Source organism: Scomber japonicus, chromosome 16 (assembly GCF_027409825.1).
Source record: "Scomber japonicus isolate fScoJap1 chromosome 16, fScoJap1.pri, whole genome shotgun sequence".
Taxonomy (NCBI): domain Eukaryota; kingdom Metazoa; phylum Chordata; class Actinopteri; order Scombriformes; family Scombridae; genus Scomber; species Scomber japonicus.
This window is the reverse complement of record NC_070593.1, coordinates 11,706,645-11,726,541: the sequence shown is the minus strand read 5'-3', so window position 1 is coordinate 11,726,541 and position 19,897 is coordinate 11,706,645. Positions and strand designations below refer to the sequence as shown.

The window sequence follows — 19,897 nt, the reverse complement described above, 5'->3', positions numbered from 1 at the left end:
AGCGTAACTCGGCGGCTAACTCGGTTGCTAGCTCGGCAGCTAACTCGGCTAACTGTAGACGGGATCATCCCTAGTCAGTAATACATATTGCTAACTTGCATAAATAGGAGAAATACATTACCATTCTGTTGCAGACTGTGAGGCACGAGATTGTGCATGTTCATTGTCTGACTCCGAGTCAGTGTCTGGCTCTGATGGCTCAAACATGTAGGGCTGGGTCACTGCAATGCTGTTGTTAGCGCTAGCGTCCATTGCTACTGTTGCTATGTTACACGGAGGCGGCCCCCTTCCGCGCGTGGGTGTGTTTCCAGCGCCTTCAGCAGACACAACCCCAGCGTATAATAATAATAATAATAATTTTACATACTTAGACAATTTTTCTAGCATTCAAATTTGGAAGGATGGTTAATAACACATCTGTCTGTGATGTGACTAACTCAGAACACAAATATATTTTCACTTTACACGGTCTTTAAAGGTTTGACTTCAGATGTAACCCCCTCTATAAGTGTAATTTAATTAGTTACATCTACATTTATTTTGTAATTAAATCACTTAACGCCTACATTTAACTAGTTACCCCCCCCCCCCCCCCCCCCCAAACGCTGATGATGATGATGATGATGATGATGACTGGGTAAGTGGTTCTCAACTTTTTTTCAGTGATGTACACCCTGTGAAATATTTTCTCAGCCAAGTACCCCCCTAACCAACGCAAAGCATTTTTGGTTGAAAAAAAAGACGTAAAATACTCATCAGTGTCTGAAAAACACTGCATTCTCTTGAACTATTTGGAAATAAAAAGATATAAAAATAACTAAGAAGAAATAATTAACTTAGTTATAAATAAAGATTTGTACACTTAAGAATAATCATCAACATAAAATGCCCTCTTTTAGGATTATAATAAAGATATGTTTTTAAACTGAATTCATGAACTCAATTTTATAATTTTTATACATATATACTCAAAAATCTCATGTACCCCCAGGGTTACTAGTACCCCTACTGAAAACCACTGGGGTAAGAGTTGGTAAAAGATGACGAGGGCAACTGAGTGACGCAGTCGTTACGTGTCAACCAATAAATTAAAGCGACTCTCCCTTTTGCTTGGTTTTCAGAGAGAGAGAGAGAGAGAGAGAGGAGGGGGAGAGAGAGAGAGAGAGAGAGGGGTTGAAAAGGTAAGGATTCGCGCTGCATCCTGGGTACATAGCTCCATGGTGATGCAGTGAGGCTGTGGCTTGTGTTTTTGTGTTTTTGTGCGGACTAGAAACCAAAGTAAAGTAAACGGGGGAGGGTCGGCCGCTGCTGCTAAAGTGAGTGAGAGAGAGAGAGAGAGAGAGCGAGCGAAAGAGAGAGAGGGAGAGAGGGAGAGAGGGGCCGGTTTTTAAACGAGTTACAATGCGTCTTTCACGGTGTTGAGCGGTCTGTCGGTGAACGATGAGCCAACTTCGCCGGTCGTCTCGAAGCGATATGAGCCACTCTTGAGCCCCGTGGAAAACCCATCTTCTCGGCGGGGGGGAGCGAGCATGAAGAAGCCGAGCGCCCTGCTCCGTGTCGCCGGCTTGACTGGGAAATGGTAGCGTGCTGCAGGGACCGCACTGGGAAGGACCATGGTCGAGAGGAGCAGCAAATTCTTGTTGATCGTCGTCGGATCCGTGTGTTTCATGCTGATTCTCTATCAGTACGTGGCCCCCGGGGTGATCAATTTCGGCTCCCCGCACGGTTATTTCACGGAGGAGGACGAGGGGGACATCTTCCCAACTCCGGACCCCCACTACGTTAAGAAATACTACTTCCCGGTCAGGGACTTGGAGAGGACGATTGATTTTCAAATCAAAGGGGAGGACGTGATCGTGTTTTTGCACATCCAGAAGACCGGGGGAACTACCTTCGGCAGGCACCTGGTCCAAAATGTCCGTCTGGAGGTTCCTTGCGACTGCAGACCGGGCCAGAAGAAGTGTACCTGCTACCGGCCGAACCGCAAGGAGACCTGGCTCTTCTCCCGGTTCTCCACCGGCTGGAGCTGCGGCTTGCACGCCGACTGGACCGAGCTGACCAACTGTGTGCCCGGTGTGCTCAACAAGAAGGAGAACAAGCAGAAGAATCAAAGGTAAATCTTTGAGGTCTTTTAAAAATGTATTTCACTCTGCAATCAGTAACAGAAATAATTAGGTCACATGTTTAAATGCATAAATCCATACATGCATAAGCACATAAAAAGGAGGCAGATACTCAACACAACTTAAAAGATTCCTGCAGTCCAAAAAAAAGATGTAGGCTGAAGCTATAGTTTATAATGTCTACCTATCCTTTTTAATAACACATCTTATTTTACCTTAAAATGTAACATCAAACAGCAAAAATCACTATTTGCATATCGTGCACCCTGTTCTTCTGTCAGTTTCTTTTTGATTATCATGTAATTTATCAACTTTTTAAAAAAACTTACTGCATGGTTTTAAGTCCCTGAATTAGCTCCTTTGACTGAAATCTAATATTTTACATCAGTCCTCACTAATTGTTTTAATTAATAGCCCTCCCCTCTGACATCATATTTAAACACAGAATCTAATCTGCAGAAATGCTTAACTGTAGATTAAGAAGAAGCCCCAAAATGTGAAGTTTGAGATATAACCTGTAATCAGAAAATTGAAATCTATATTATTGTCATTATATCACTGAAACTTGACTACTGTGTTTGTAATATGGTTGTTTTTAGATGATAGTTGCAGTGCAGAAATAGTAGTGAAAATATACCTTAAGGTCTAATAAGGTAACTTTTAACTCACTAAGCTTTTAAAATTGCTTTTCTGTAACATAAGATCACATTGAGATAATCAAAACCAATCAAACCAAAAGGAAATGACTAAACGAACGTTCTCCATCTTCACTGCCAGTCCCACTTCTCTCTAATCTCTGTCTGGTTTACAAAACGGCCTCTAATGCAAGGCTTATTCCTCTGGAGAGACAATTATAATGGGTCTAATCTAAGCAATTCACTCAAAATATCAAAACTTTACGTGAGTATGCAGCTATTTTTGGTTTAATTTATTCCACAAATATGCAGCAGTTACACCAGAGAGGATAAAACATTAACATAGGGTAATAAAATGTTGTTATGTCCCTATAACCGAATGCCACAAATTGGAGCCTGATGTTAATGAGTAATGTTACATCGGTCTCTGGGTTATCTGAAATCAAAGGTCTTTCTTTTGACTGAGTGGGACAGCTTTATAGCATGATTTCGATTTGAAGAATAGCCAGGATTGTGTGCATCTACATGAAGTAGTGGGATGATAATAGATGCTGAGAGACAAATGATTATTGACATTTCTACATTGCGCTGTCACAAATGCCACAGGAGCTCAACAGCGTGTCTGACAATTGTTGATGGGTGCCAATATCAAGGCGCCCTCCCACTGAATCTCATACAGAGACACGGCTGAATTTATTTCAGGCAGGGGAGTGTAATACATCCAGGCAACATTTCCACTCAGTAATAATCCCTCACATTGACTGCGAGGTATTCAGACACGACACACATTCTTATTAAGTTATAACCCATTTCTTCTATGCGCCTCCCCATTGTTGTTGCCAACATATTGCATCCCTCTCCCAGACATATTGACGGCTGTATCAACTTCCATTTCACTGCACCCTTGTGGTTAAAGGGTATGCTTGTTGAATGGGTTATGTGTCTTTGTGTTGCTTAAGCTTGTTCAATATTTTATTTTGGCTGTGGATAATCAATAGGACAAAGAGGATGCAGAAATATGTGGGAATTTTTTTTTAAAAAAAAGAAAGAAGTGTTTTTCGCTTCTCTGCCTGTCTGTCTCCCAGCCAGGCGCGCTGGAGATGTCAAGCCGGCTGCTCTGCTTCCCATGGCTGCTTAAACTGGGGATCAGAGATGCAGGCTGGGCAGGGCTGGGCTGGGCGGGTAAAGGGGGAGAGAAGGGGGGACCCTGCAGGGGTTTGGCTCCGCTCTAATCCGGGTGATTATTACCGCTGGGACACACACACATACACACACACTAGCACTGGTATTTGCTGCTGGCGTCAGTCCTGACTCCCGTGGTTTCCCCCGGTCAGAGGTGATAACGTGTCCGGCCATTCTGCATGGCGAGCTGAGATATCACAGTGGACGCAGGATAAACGGCCTTTCATCACTTTGTGAGCGCTGTTTCAAAGCCTAAACTCGTGTGGGTGTGTGTTTATTTGTGTGTCTGCGTTTGTATGCACCTGGAGAGGCCTCGGGAACAGAAAGAGACAGGAAGGCAGAGTAGATGCGAGAGGTCTCGGTATGAATGCAGGGGTGTGAGCGCAGCAGAGAGAGGATCTCTTGCCTCTGGTATAATCGACTATCCTATCACTCCTGACAGGAGAAACAAGGGACTATAAGCTTAATAGCACCCTGAAGAAAAACAGTGCTGCTCCATATTACACGCAGCTCCACTTCCACAGGGAAGAGAAGTGAATTGCTGTGATGAGAAGCTCTGAAGAGAAACTGGAAGCACACTCTGTCCAGATTTTTGTTTCTTTTTCTGTCTCATTGCCTGTTTCTTTATATGTGCTACTGTCTGTGTGCATTTGCCCTCAAAGGTTTATGTCTCTCATTGTTTGACCCACTCATATCCCTGTGGCATTGCTCGTTTAGGCACACTTGTCTTCATGGCAGTAGTAGTGCGGTTGAGAGGTTGGAGAAAGTGTGAAAAAGATGGCCTGTGTTCACAGAATGGTGTTGAGGGATTTCTTGGCGCAGTGTCGTATGCATAGTTTTCAGATCAGCTGTGCGTACTTTTGTCAGTGGCAGTACGCTGTCTCTAACCCCAGCCAGTTGTTTGACAGATTTATGTGTCTGACACGTATCTGCTCACTCTGTGGAGGAAGTGGTTTGGAGTTGCTGCGTTAACAACAAGAGATAGAAAAACTGCTGCAGACTATCTAGAAATCTTTGGCCACACAGCAGCAGTCCCAGTGTTTCAATGCTGCAGCTGTGTTGTCATCCAGCTGTCAAGCAGATTTTACACAAACATTGTATATGCTGCAAAAATAAAATGTGAATAAAGGCCATTTCCATTAGCTGGATTGAAGCATAAATGCCTCCTGAATGTAAAAGACAAATAATTTCACAAGGAAAGATGGAAAAAATTAAAAAATGAATCAGTGCTTGGCAAGTTGTAAATTCCATTTCCTGTATTTCTTCATATTTACTCTATTGCTTTCATTTGAATATGAAAACAATTAACAGTTATTTGAGTTGTTGGTTAATCTGCTCATTATTTTCTTGATTACAGCAAAGTGTTGACATCTTTTTAAATAGCTTGTTTTGTCAGAGCAGCAGGTCCCAAACCCCAAACATAAACTGTGTGGGGGGGGGGGTTTTGGTCATTTTATGATCATGAAAAACAATGTTATGATTATCAAAATTGTTGCTGATTAATTTCAAACAACTATTTGCTTAATTGACTAATTGTTTCAGCTCTACTTGTGTATATCTTGGAAACCAAAGTATAATGGCATCTTAGCTCACCAGATGCCCTTTAAATGACAGAGAGAGACAGCCGGTCTGACATTTGCGAGATTTTAAAAACATTTCTGATTGTCTAAAGCCTCTATTAAACTGTTCTGTATGGATGTCGTAACATTTACAAGGCCCATTGTCCTGGCTGTATTATTTATTGATTCTACAGATGGGGTCTCTATTGCTGTTTATTGCACCTTTTTTCTTCAAAATGTTTCTACTTCAAAGGAGCATGAAAAAAAAAACATATTTGAGACACTGAGGAAATTGGAGCAAATACGGTGGTTTTTCATATTCACTATATCGTAAATTGTGGGGAAGGGATGCTACGATGGATTAGGCTCAGTTTGGTCTGGTGACAAATGTGTCAGCTTTAGAGGAAGGCGCATTAAGCGGGAGTGAGCGGCGGCAAGATGAATGGTTAGTAATAGGGGAGACAGGTCTGTCTGATCGGTGATGAGATGAGAACGAGATGAAGGGTGGCATTGTGGGACAAAAGAACTCACATACTAAACACTGCGCCACTCGTGGATTTGTCATTTTCCACCTCTTATATCAGTTTTAATATTCTTGACTGATCCCATGGGACACACACTGACACACACTCTGAACACACTCACACACACACAGAGTATACACCCTAATGAGTGTGTGTGAAACAAACAGAAACAAACCCTAATGCAAGGCCTTAGATATGGAGCTTTTAATTGGTTAAGGAGGTTCCTATCACTTTACTCAAATTAGAGCCACACTTTCAGATGGAGGATACCATCTGTCCTGTGTATGTGTGCACACATCTCATGACTCTGTGTGTGTGTGTGTGTGTGTCTGGTGTGTGTGTGTGTGTGTGTGTGTGTGTGTTTAATCCCAGTGTGTCATAGAGCGTTTTAGTAAGCGAAGTGATGGGGCTAATTTTACTGCCTCTATCTCGGTCCTCTCTCAAATCACTCCCTGTTTTTTCTCTGCATCTCTTTCTCTCCCGCCTCCTCTTCATCCCCTCAGCTTGCCATTGAAACACTTTCCCTCCCTTTCCTTTCCTTCCCTCCCTCCTTCCTCCCTCCATCCCTCCATGATGGTGTCACTCTCTAATCAAACAGCAGGCTTGCTTTCCGCTTGGTGGCTTTATGGCCAGGGGGCTCTCTCTGTCTCTCTCCTTCACTTTTCTCTCTTCTTTTTTTTTTCTTCTTTCCATCTCTGCCCCCTCGTCTTTCTTTCTCTCCTTTTGCCATCCCTCTCTCTCCCTCTCCCTCCGAGCGTGACTACCGCATTAGAGGAAATGTCTTTTCATGGAAGATTTGCTGCAATTTCCAAAATGGCTGCTTTGCCTAATGGACAACTGCCTTGGTTCTAATGAATGATTACATGTATGAGTATGAAGGGGGAGAGGGGGGAATGGGTTTGGGAGAGAGGGCAAGGGGACAGAAGAGGAGATGGAGACGATGAAGAGTAATATGAGGAAGAGGATGGCATGGGGGTGGGACAAGAGGCGAGCTGTCAGTCAATGATTGAAAAAATAAAAGATTGAGGGGTGAAAACGCTTAGTTTCATTGCTGGGGAGGGGGCTAGTCAATTAGCACGGTTGTCAAGCACTGGGCATTACTCTTCTTTCAATAGGTCTGTTTCAGATTCACAGCACAAATCAGTGCGCTCTAAGATGGCTCAGTGATGTGTGTGCGTGCGTGTGTGTGTGTGTGTGTATATGTGTGTGTGGGGTGAAAGCGGATGCGTGTGCATGTGTTAACCCAGCATGGTGCCATCAGCCAGCCAGCCAGCACAACCCAGAATCCAGATGAACTCCAGGAAGCTGCAGAGGCAGTCCAGGCTGATTGGCATGTATATTTATGTGTGTGTGTATGTGTGTGTGTGTGTCCATGTCTGTATGAAGTGCATGTGCGCGCTCATGTGTAGCCAGGCAGGTCGGTGTTAATCCAATCAGATTAGCCGGGTTTAAGCGCTGGCGACCAGGCGCTCCAAAGCCGGTTACGTCCGCTCATCCCGCGACTGCGACTGCACCACGTTCCAGCATTCCCAATAAACATTCTCACATCCCTCCAGCCAGTTATTCCCTGCCTGCTTACTGAACTCAAATCGCCTTCCCTTTTGGGACAATCCAGCTTATTTTACTGGAAAGCAGCCTTTAATTGGCTTGTGAGAAATACCTGTTGACTTTGTGAGTAATGGGCAGAGGCATTAGAGTTAATTTCATGGTGATAAATTAGCAAACGTGATGGATTCTTGTTCACATTTTGTCCTTAATCCTTCATTAGAGATGAATCAGTGCATTCTTTTAATGATTGATTAAACTTTGTGGTCATTACTTTATTTTTCAAGTAAAACTAGCAAACATTTGGGGGCTACAGCTTCTTAAATGTGAAGATTAGTTGACTTCCCCCTCTTTTATGTCGCTGTAGGTTGAATAATTTTCTTTTTTTCCACTGGTGGGTCTGGTTGTCAGTCAGAATAAGCTATTTTAAGATGTCACTTTGGGGTCTGCTAACTGGTGAAAAGGATTTGTATTTGACATTTTAAACACTCAGCCAATGGTTTCTATCCGTTTTTTGGCTTGTAACCTACGCAGCCTCTAAAAAGAACAAGTCCCAAAAACCCAAATGATGACAACTTGCAAATATGTTATCTTGTCACCACTTCAATCAATATGTAATTATTTCTCCTCAAGTTGTTTTGTTTGAGTACTCTTTTGAGGCTTGAAGAGATAAAATCATCCAGTAATTCATTTGATAAAAGCATAAATCAGAAGAGAGTATGAAAAACATTTTTTTTCTTTCAAAACTTGGTAAATTGGTAAAAACTGGTAATTATCCCACAACCCTTATGTCATGACCCCCTTGGTGGGGTCCTGCCCAAAATAGTTGGGGCACCACTGCACTAAACAATCAATTAGTTCATAAAAAGAAATACAATCCAGTAAAAAAATTAGCAGATATAATCGCTACATTTTTCTCCTGCTCACTGACACAGTATCCTAACTTCAAATCAACACTAGATCAGTCTAGCAGAAGCAGATAATGCAGTCAAGCAAGTGGCTCTTCAAGTTTTATGCTCTGCCCTTCACAATATAGTGAAAGGATGGTCGACTAACACGTAATCTCACACATAAAAAGGGTGAGATATGGCCCCTATGTGTTTTCTTCTTCAGTGGCTTGAGGCAAGTGTTGACAGGCCTCTCTCGACTACACCGCCGCTTCCTCTCGACCACAAGAGTTCAACTCTGGTTCAGCTTGGGGTCACCGTAACGTATAACCCAACCTCACAATTCAGAGTTGAAACCGTAGCTCAAAGAGGCTATGCGGATACCTCTGATGGGGCCCCCCTCGCTACAGACACATGGGGCTTTACTTTGAGTCCCTGCCACATCTGCCGTCTGAAGCCATTTTGCAGCAGACCACTGTTTGGCTGGAGTTGATCAGGGATGCGAAATGGCTTGATTAAAACCAAACTCGTGCTGTAGGGGAAAAAAAAGAAAAGGTCTGCGGATTCTTCTGTTCTTAAGGACGATCATAGACTTAACACTGTGCCTCGTCCAAACCGCTAGGGTCAAGTCGAGTTAAGGCTGTTGCCAAAATTGATTTGCCCCAGCTGTCTCACTTCAGTGCATTGTAAAGATGGGACAAGGACAGGAAGCTGCTCAACCGCCGATGATTGTCTCTATTGGTGGTCTGTGAGGGGTTATCTTAGGTCTGCCTGCAAGCCTTCAGTATTGATTAGCCGTTATGGATTTGCAAGGGTCTTTCATTGATGGATAAAACATGAATGACATCAACATAGCGCAGGGCCTCTCCAGACCCATCAGACTGTACATGCAACCACCAAGTACAGAGAGGAAAAAGCAAGAGTGATGTATTTCTTAATCATTACACAGCCTCCGTGACTGTGTCACTCTGTCTCTTCCACCCTCAGCAGCCGACTGTCAAATGTCACCCCCACTCCCACCCCACCCCACCCCCACTCCACCTCCCTCCCACCCCCTCCTCACTAAAGAGATTCTGCAGCCCCGTGGACAAATAACCGTGCGGTGAATGATTAGCAGACATTTCTATGGCTGGTAATGAGGGGCGCTACGCTGCAGCAGCTCCGCCAACAGGATTACTGTCTATTGATTAGCCTAGCCTAGCATTAGCCTGGCTAGCTAAAAGCGACCGACTGATTAGTGGGTATTTCTATAGTGGTTAATGAGTGGTGCTAAGGAATGCTATGGCATGCTATCCATGAGAATAGGATTACAGGCTATTAATCAGACAAGAGGCAAGCAAAAGTCATTATCTGGCCCTCTCGGCAAAGTCAGTGGCTGATTATAGTTCCTGGTTTCTAAATCTGGTTTGGCCTTGTCTCTGTCATCTGGTCTCTCGCTACATATCGACCCTGAACGTCTCTGTCTTTTCTTTTAACATCCCAACCAACGGTGCCCAATTCTTTGATGGCACCCCCTTTTCCCTCCTCCTTCCTGTCTTCCGTTCCTCTCCTGAGATACAGAAGGACGGAGGGAACGAGCGGGAAAGACGTCCCCGGGGACGGCGCTCTGCATCCATTAACGGCACTGTCTTTTCATGTCCCAGGATGTGACAAGTCCAGGCAGGATGTGACCCGTGAGCTTCTCCTCATCTCTCTGTCGGAGCTGCTCTCAGTATTTGTAAACACATAAATAAATGCATCCATTTTCTGCATGCGTTCCGTTTTTATGAATAAATGCATCTATTCATGAAGCTGACGTGTTTGCGGGAGCGTGTTTGTATGTGTGCGAGCGAGAGATCGCCAAAGGAGGCATGTGAACGGAGAGGGGAGGCTGACAAGCGTGTTAATTGAATTGTGGGAAAAATGCAAATCCCGTACTGCCTCTTTGAATTAGGGGGAGGAGTTTTAACTGATTGGGACTGTCTCTTCTTTAGGCACACACACACACAGTAGGCTAACTTTTACCAAATCCCAAAAAGAGAATGAATGATACTGTTGTGTCCGCTTCCATCCATCCACGCCTCACCCTGTCTTTTCCCATCATTCCTCTCCATTTTTCTACCCATCATGCCATCTCGGGACTTAAGCCTTTTGTCTTGAGTGTATGTGTGTGTCTGTGTGTGTGTGTCTGACCAGAAGAGCTAAAAGGCTGACGCCATTCATGGAAAGACAGTGAAGGAGAAGGCAGAGATTCCTCATTCTGCTACACTTGGTTTGTCTGTTTCGCTCTAGGGCAGAGCTGTAAATCACCAGAGTTGCTTCTTTTGAAACTGAAAACGTTATCCGTGTAGTGTGTGAGTTTGTGTGTGTGTGTGTATGTGCGTTCAAGCAGAGGTTGCATGTGTTCAAGTGTATACAGTGTCCAAATTAACTTTCTGATTCACCTGCCAAAAGATCCAGCAGCCACAGAAAGTGTTTACCCACTAGAATAATAAATTGCCTTTTTGTGTCACATATACACTAATTTCAAGCTATTTTATTAATGGTAACTTGCACCTGAGAGGAGGCGTGGGTCAATTTAGTGGATAACTGCGATGTTGTGTAGCTAGCTAATGTCCTGTATGGTAAACTGTGCAGAGAAACTAGCAGCACTTGAGATGGTCTGTGGCCGGCTCTGCTTTACCTCAGACTGTCTTGAGCTCTTCTACAGTTTCACAACACAGTTTTAGATGTGGGTATAGAAGTGCTTTGAGTGACTCCCCGAGTCCCTTTATCGGAAATGAGTGATCGGTGGGTGTCAATTTGGGACCCATGGGTGTATACTGTGTGAATGTGTGTGCTCAATGTTTACAAGTCAGTGTGATAATATGTGTTTGTTAAACCACAAATGAAATGTGTCAGTGGTAGAAACATTTGAGAGAAATACTTAGCTGTAAATCTTCTCACCAATATTGTTATTGTGGTTTCAACTAATTATTGTCTATAAACTCCCAGGCTTCAATAAATGATCTACATATTATGAAGATACATTTATAACAAGCATAAATTATCTTATTTCTGTACAAAACCTTCAGTTTAAAAAAGGGGGGAGAAAGCATTAGGTGATTTATATGAAGCTTTTTGAGTGTTGGAAGTTTGATTTTTTACCTCCAAAACAGCAGTTTCATAAAAGATTTCAACATCTCACTCTTTATGAAAACCACAAGTCCATTTTTATTTATCTAGCTCAATTTCACAAATCACACATTTGCCTCAGGGGGTTTTTAGTGCAGAATACCAAAATCCTCTATCCTAAGACCCTCAATTAGGAAAGATGGAGCTCCTCCAAAAAAACCCTTTTTAACAAGGAAGAAAGTTGAAGAAACATCAGCAGAAATTTACTGCTGTTTTCATGTCAGCTCCACGGGAAGAAATCAACAGTGTTTGTATTTATTGATTTAATTTCCCCCATCCACAGTAGCGAGTGAGCCAGTCTGCCTCTGGTGAAACAGGTAAGCTCACAGACAGACCAGGAGCTTTGATGAATAAATGTAGACACTGTTACCAAGTTTGAAACAAATGTACAGCAGGATATTTGATTTGAACAGCTGTGCGTGCAGATGATGGATTTCAGCGGACAAACAAATATAAAAAAGACAGATCACTGATTGTGCTCCTTTTTTTTTTTTCAAGAGTGGCGCTTCATTCCCGATGAAAGCGTCTTCAGCCAAGTGTAAATAGTACAGACTGTGGACCGCAGAGAGCTTTTTAACCAGAGTGCTGCCATGAGTTTTCATTTTGTTCAGAATGCAGAAAAAACTATGATTATCTACAGCGGATCAAATTTGCAGACTACAGTTTTCTTTATAGTTGGCAAAATTTGATTGTCGCCAAACTTCCACTACTTTCCAGACTTAAACCAAACTTTTTCAAAGCTTGTGAAGACAGTGTTAATAATTAATTTGACAGGTCAGTTTTATTTGTATAGCGCCAAATCACTTCAGAAGCTATCTCAGTGTACTTTGCACATACAGCAAATCTGGACCGATTTCAAAAACGAGTAATTGTTCCACCTTCCTCTCACCACACAAACGCATACTGTACACCACCCCTGCACACACACAGCTGTCAGGGAGCTGATCCGGTCAAACAAGGGTTAAATAAATCTCTTTTCATCTCGACATAGATTGCTGCAGAGGCAAACTTAACAGTTAAAAAGTAGGACAGTCCTCTCCTGTAACAGCAGTAAAGAGCAATTGAGAGAGCGAGGGAGAGCCCTGCTGAATAAAGGTCAGTGTTAAAGCTAATCCAGTTATACTATTCTTAGTGTCTCTTCACCTCTTTGTCTCTGATTGCCTCCTCCTCCTCCTCATCCAGCACAGCGCTGTGGATCTGGGCCACAAGTATGTAGGTTTTAACCTCTGTACTTTCATTTTTTCCCATTGCCCCCTCTAATTTACCTTTGACCCCCACCCCCACCCCCCCCATCACCACCACCACCACCACCACTTCTTTCTTTCACTGTCAAAAAATAAGTTTCACTTCCTCCCGCCCCCTCCACCACCACCACCACTCTGTCGTTTTGGGTTCCCAGCATGTGTCCGCCTCCTCCAGAGAGAGGAAGTGATGTGTCAGGAAATGCTTTTATCTTCCAGTGATCTGATCTGATGTGAGATTGAGATAAACACGAGAGGAGTGTCATCTTCTCTTTCACTATCACCCTGGAGAACTGTGAGATGGAGAAGCCCTCTTTTATTTTTTTTCCTTTTTTTTACTGTCTGCGACTTGTATTTCCTCGTGTGCACAGACAGGATACTGTGGTGGTCTTGGGGCCAAATTGCCAAGAGAATAGTAGCAAGTGTGTCCTTCAAACCTGTTCATCCCCTCAACTTTCATCTCATCCTAATAGAGAAGTTTAAGAGGTGGTCTTCTTCCCTTATGACACATATGTCTGCTGTGGCTTTGAGAAAAGAAACTGAAACTAAACCTAAACTCAATCTAACCTCAAGTCTAACTTAATATCAGAGTGTCAGATAAATACAGAAAAATCTTTTAGATCACTTTCAGGAGCTCTTGTGCATGGAAAGCACATTTTTTTATAGTGACATTCACAAGAGTAGTGCATGATAGTACAGAATAGTGCATGAAAAAGATACAAATGTATTAATATTTTAGATTATGCCTTGGGTTGTCCTAACAAGCACATACAGTAGATTGACTGTTTAGAGTTTAATAGGAAGGGAAAACCCAGTCCCACTGAGGCCAGACTATTTTCAGGAGTCAGTGTAATGTCTTTAATTGAATTTAAAAAGCTTCTCTGTGTTGCAGTAGATCCACACGAAGAGGCTAATACACATTCATCACACACTCATAAATTTCAAACCAAGCCAGATATTTTTAGAAAATATCTTAATCTGAACATTTAGTTTGCAGTATATCAGTGAGCAGTCTGTCCTTGAACTAGTACTTGTGCATAGGTGCTCCTACAAGCGGGGGTAACTGCTCACAAACACACATTTAAACACTGGAGATATGACCGCTCTGTCCTTGTCAACTGAACCTTGGAAGAAAAATGTTGGCATTGACCCACCGCAGTTACAAAACTCCAAAGGTTTTTCAAGTGGCGTGTTTCGGGGCAATTTGGGAGGGGTTCAACTTTCAAAAGTCCTCTGATGAATGGGAACACCGACCTGGACATAACCAAACCCAAAAAATATTTTGACTTTCTCAGAAAAATAAAATCACAAAACGGATTAAAACATGATCATTGCGGTTAACCGTTTCCCAGTTGTCCGTGTTATGCTGTAAAGTAAACAAGCTAATGAGACTGGAATAAGAAAAACAATGTGTAGAAACACATCAGTTTGGGGAAAAGTCGTTGTGCAACAGTATTGCAACAGAAGGTAACGTTCAGTCAGAGTGTGGAAACTTCATTCTCAGCGCTTAAAGAGGAAAGAGTGATCGAGTGTAGTTCGAGTTATAGATATGAGAGTTTAAAGATAAGTCTGAACCAAAATCCTACACAGCGGTTTATAATAAGAAGGCAGGAAGGAGGAAAGACATCACAGCACCAAATATTTTATCTTCTGTCTCAGCAAGCGCCAGTTAAACGGCTCAAATTCAGTTCACATTAGACTGTAGTTTACATGACATGTGTGCTGGCTAACAAAGCACACAGGTCGATGAGCCAGGTTCAACTTTTTTTTGTTTGTTTTTGACCGTGGGGTGAGCTGCATTTTCTCATGCAAGCGTGAAGTCACTCCTAACACGACCTCAGGCGTGACTCTTCACTGACAGAAAGAAGCAAACAGGAATCCAAAATCTCCAACTCCCCAAATTCTCAAACACTGATAAATATGTCTTTTTTTTTTTTTTTTTTTTTTTTTGTTGGAATGATCAGTAAACATTACCCATTACATCAGCTATCAACCATTTGAGATATAAAAAACATTCAGCCTTTTAGTTTTTGTTTGTTGTCAAATTTTTACTTGGCAGAGCATCCACATCCTTAATTATTGGACAAATCAAACCAAAACAAAGACTAGCAAAACAGCCTTCTGAATGTCTGCCTGTTGCGCTGCTGCCATCTCAATTTCTATCAGGCTGGTATCATTCCTAGAAAGCTACAGCAGATAGCAGCGGTTGCTCAAAAAACTTCCCACCAAATGTTCCCTGCCGCCACCAATGAGCCTTTCAAGAAAAGGCATTTTAATCACGCTGGGAAACTGTTTACTGAGCAACTTCCAGATGTTGTTGTTCTCTCAGTACATTGTTGTATAGTTTTCAGTTTAATGTCAACTTTTCTTTTTAAGCTGAGAAATGAGTTCAGAACTAAATCCTCACGAACTGTTGTCGGAGCAGTGTGGGAGAGCAACTCAACTACCAAAAAAAAAAGAAAAAAAAAAGAATAAAAATAAGGCAGTTAACACATATAAACATAGGAAAGAACAAACTAAAAAAGGCTAATCATTTGCAGAAGGGGAAAGAGAAAGCCACAACAATGACTATAATGCAACAAAAACAAGAAAACCACCGAAAAGTAAGTAAAACAGGGTGGCACTGTTTTGGGATTTATTTAAAAAATCTGCCCCATAAGCAATCGATTGGTTTCTCAGTGGCCATAGCAGCAAAGGAAAGCGAGAAAGCTATAAAAAAAAAAAAAAAAAAACCCCAAAGACCTCCAGGCGGTCTCTGTAGTCCAACAGGCCTGTTCCAGAAAGATGTCACCCCGCCATGACATGGGTTATTTCCCGCTTGCGTGATGCTGGTTTTTTGCATGTTGAGCGCCACAATGCAAACACTCGGAGGCACTCATGCAAAAATGCAGACCAGGCCTCTCTCTCTCTCTCTCTCTTTCTCTCACTCTCTCTCTCTCTCTTACCACACACACACACACACACACACTATGCCTCTGTCCCTCGCTGACTTTATGGATGTTCGCTGTTTGACGTTTTCTCTTGTTGAATGTACCCCCCCCCTCCTCCTCCTTCTCACCCGTCCTCTCTCTTCCTCCCTTCCTTCCTTTCTCCCATCTCTCGCTCTCTCTCTCTCTCTCTCTCTCCCTCTCTCTCTCTCTCTGTCGCTCGCTGCCGTCTTTTGTCCGGCATCTCTTCACGCTTGACCAGCCTTGCTGTGACTCTTGACTTCAAAGAGCTACTTCATTCATCAGTCACTCATCAGAGAGAGAGGGCCATTCAGTGCAGAGCTAAAAGAGAGGGAGGGACGAGGAGTGAGTGTATAAAAAAAAAAAAAGAAAAAGGGGGGGAACGAGTGTATGAAAGGAGGGCACGAGAGAGAAAGAGGATCCGCTCTTGACCGCGGGGAACCTCGGGAGTCACAAAAGCAAAAAAAGGGACACGCTCCCACACATCTACACACTCATACAGTCAGTCCCAACACTCACACACTCTTTCTTTTTTTTTTTATCCTGTTGGGTGTGTGCAGATGCTGCATACATGATCCCTTCCTCCTTCTTTCTGTCTGTCCATCTTCTTTCTATCTCGTCTTTCCCCTCCATTCTTTTCACTTGAGCCGGCAGTACAAAAGGGGTGTTGAGGCCTGTTCCTTCACGTAATCCCTCTCACTGCACCTGGTGTGTGTGTGTGTGTGTGTGTGTGTGTGTGTGTGTGTGTCTGTGTGTGTTTTCAAATGCCTATCTTTTCTACGACTCGGCCTTTCCCGCATTTCTAAATCTCGCCTTCTGTATTTTTCATTGCCTTTCGTGATCACTGACAACCCCCCCCCCCCCCCCCCCCTTTTTTTTTTTTTGGTGCCCAGTCTTCTATATTTTGAGGTGGCTGGCAAGCTAGTTTTCAGGTCAGTGGGAATTGCTATTGCTTCCCCTCTCAGCTGGAGTCTGCCTCACACTCAACTGCACAAACACATACACACAGATATGGGCTCGCTCTTTGTTCATGCCTCTCTCTCTTTTGTGTTGAGAGGTTTACACGGACATGTGGTTGTGTGGTCCTCTTACACACGGTCGCCTAACTTGTAAAGATGCACGGCTCGTAGGTGTGCCGGCCCGGGTTGCTTTTCAATCCTTCTTTTGGCTCTTCATTATTCTGTCGTTTATTTGTTTTTCTCCCCCAAAGTAATAAGTCATAACTGAAAGTCTGTCACGCTCCGTGTGCCACTCGCCTCGACCTGTTTTTTTTTGTGGTTGTTCACTTTCTGTACAAGCGAGAGGAGCTTTCTTTTATGACTCACCGTGTGTGAGTGTGAGAGCACACATGTATCCCACTGTCTACTTCTTATCTCAACAAGCAGGTTTTGATACTTATTGCCTGGTAAGAATCCAGTTTTATGTTAGGACACGTATCATGATTAATGCCTCGGAAAGTCCGAGAATTTGATTTCACAACTTTTATATTAAAGCATTCACCTCCCTTTCTCTGGTTCTTATTAACAAAGATGGTGTAGTGAAAGGACACAGAGAGGTTTTTTGATAACTAGGGACCTAACTTACCAAACTTATCTTTTAGATAGTAGTGAAAGTGAAAATAAAAGCTTAAGCTCTCAACTGCAACTATAAGCATTGATTTTTTTTGTCTGATTATTTTCTCAAATAATCATTTTGTCTGTAAAATGTCAGAAAGTAGTGAGAAATGTCCATTATAGTCTCTCAAAGCCCAAGGTGACATCTTCAAATTAATTTTTTTTTACCAACCTATCAACCCAAAAAAATGTACCCTACTATCAACTTAATCAAAATCAGTAAAACCTTGGCAGTGTTGGGCAATTTTACTTGAAAAATGAATTATACAATTGATCTAGTGAAAATGAATAATCAATTATTTTCATATTGTATTGAATAAAAAGCTGCCCTGTGGAGTTTTCTTCCCAACAAAGTTTCTCTTTATGTTGCAGAAAGCAGCACATGTGTTCTTTCTGTCTAACTAACATGTTGAATGCATTTTCTACCACATAAACTTATATAAGTTATATTAGAATTCTTGTATTCTTTACATCCATATGTATTTGCTGGCAGTCGTCTTCCCCTCTTCTTCTTTTATTGGTGCATCATCGCCTCATGTGGATCCATGTTAAACCATATTTGATGGTTGTGTTGCGTTGTACTGCAGTTACTTTAGAGAAACACAGTTGAACACAGCTGTAGTCCCCGTACTAATTAAACACCAAGTAATATCTAAAAGGCTTCAAAAAATATTTGTGTTGTCTTTTTTCGTGCGGCTTCATTTTGAATGTTTTTACACGTGTAGAAAGTACGGAAGTGGATCCAGCTGAGAATCCATCAGAAATTTGGTGCAAGCATTTGGCTTGTCTGCAAACCGCAGTGTTTAGATTTTGGAGTCAAATACCATGTCCACACACACACACACACACACACACACACACACACACACACAGACGGACTTAACTGGGCAAAGCCTCATCATTGCGGACACACAAGCTGCCACGTGCCACTACACACCAGCGGCCAGGAAAAGCTCAGAGAGAGCAGGTGTAAAGGCACACATGAATCACAGGTCTTAATAAAACAGTGGAGGTGTGGAGTAGTTAATGAAACACCTACTCACATTTTTTGTTACTCTGAATGCCAGAATGGAAATGTGTTTCAGCTTTTGTTTGTCTATTTTGTAAGTGACTTCGCACACATGATTTTTTTTTTTTTTTTTAAGTATTGGATTTAAAGCTATAAAGGGAAATCACCGTGTGAATTATGTGTGCGCACACGGTCCATTGTGGTGAGTCAGTCAAGTTCCTGTAAGCCTGGGGAGCTGAGTAACGGGCCTGCCTCAACATGCACACACGGACACACAAACACACACACGTACATGCACAGACATATTAACCCTACCAGAAAAATGGAGGTGGAGGTAGAGGGAGACGGAACTTAATAAAATCACCAAACGTAGGAGGAAATTGGATGGGAGGTATAATTGTGTTTGGGTGTGCAAAAAGACAGAAAATCGGGGGAGGAAAGAGAGATGGAGCGAGCGGTTGGAGGTAAAGAGAATGAAAGAAAGCAGAGATTTGAGTGAAAGGGAGGAAAACGGAGGGCAAGAAGGTGAGGGGAAAGTATCTCTTCATCTTCCCCTCCTCCCCCTGATGGAATGTTAATCAGCGTAAAGAGGTCAGGCTCTAGGCCTTTTGGCGTTTCAGAGAGAGTGTTTTTGTGTGTGTGAGTCTGTGTGTGTGTGTGATGAGGTGAAAAGGTCAGACACGGTGTCCTGGCCTTTTGGAGTCTTGTCTGAAGTGCTTGAAGTGAACAACTGCACACAGGGGTCCGATACAATGCCTGTTACAACCTTCTTTACAACACAGTCCCCAGCCATAAAATTTAGATAAACACTTCTTTGATTCATCAGTTTTCGACCGAATTATCATAATAATGGAGCACCGTGTGAGAATTTCCATTCAGAGACATCAAATATTCACTTCTGGAGAGAAAAATATATGCATTGATCATGTTTTTCATCTGTAAAATCATTTGGTTTCACTAATGAATCGCCTACTTTTTTGTTTTTCAAGTTGTCTTGTTCGTGCGCTGTCAGTATTGTATTTTATTTAATTTTTATTTTTTTAAAGGTAGCTGTCAGCTTTTTTTTCAAAGGTTGGATTTATAATTTGTGAAGCTAAACTTTCAACATCCATACCTGTCGTTTTCCCACAGATTTCACAGTGAATTCTGTTGCCAGTGGGCTCACTTTGGCAGGCAGACACACAGGACTGTAGATCACAAAACAGGCAAAGGATCAAAATGTGTCACACATGGCAAAGATTTAAAAGGCATCGTACATTTCACACTTTTATTACAGTGGTCTGTTATTTTAGGTTGTTATGGGACGGTGATGGCCCAGGGGTGGAGAGAACAGGCTTGCACAGTATTGAGAGAAACATTTTTTTTTTTTTTTACCATCTCAATTGAGCGCATTGACAGTAGTTGCATCACATTTTGAAACACTGCCCCCCCCTACTTCAATTAAAATTTACCCTGCTCCAAAATAATACACAATATAT

At 42.5% G+C, this 19,897-nt stretch overlaps 1 protein-coding gene across 1 annotated transcript in view; it reads left to right on the top strand.

The window, feature by feature from the left end:
- The first annotated feature begins 1,227 nt into the window (after positions 1-1,227).
- hs6st1a (heparan sulfate 6-O-sulfotransferase 1a) overlaps positions 1,228-19,897 on the top strand; it is a 62,226-nt gene continuing 43,556 nt past the window's right edge. The window contains exon 1 of the mRNA XM_053336365.1: positions 1,228-2,113. Within this exon, the coding sequence (XP_053192340.1) occupies positions 1,614-2,113 (500 nt within the window). The 5' untranslated portion in view covers positions 1,228-1,613. The remainder of the gene's footprint in view (positions 2,114-19,897) is intronic.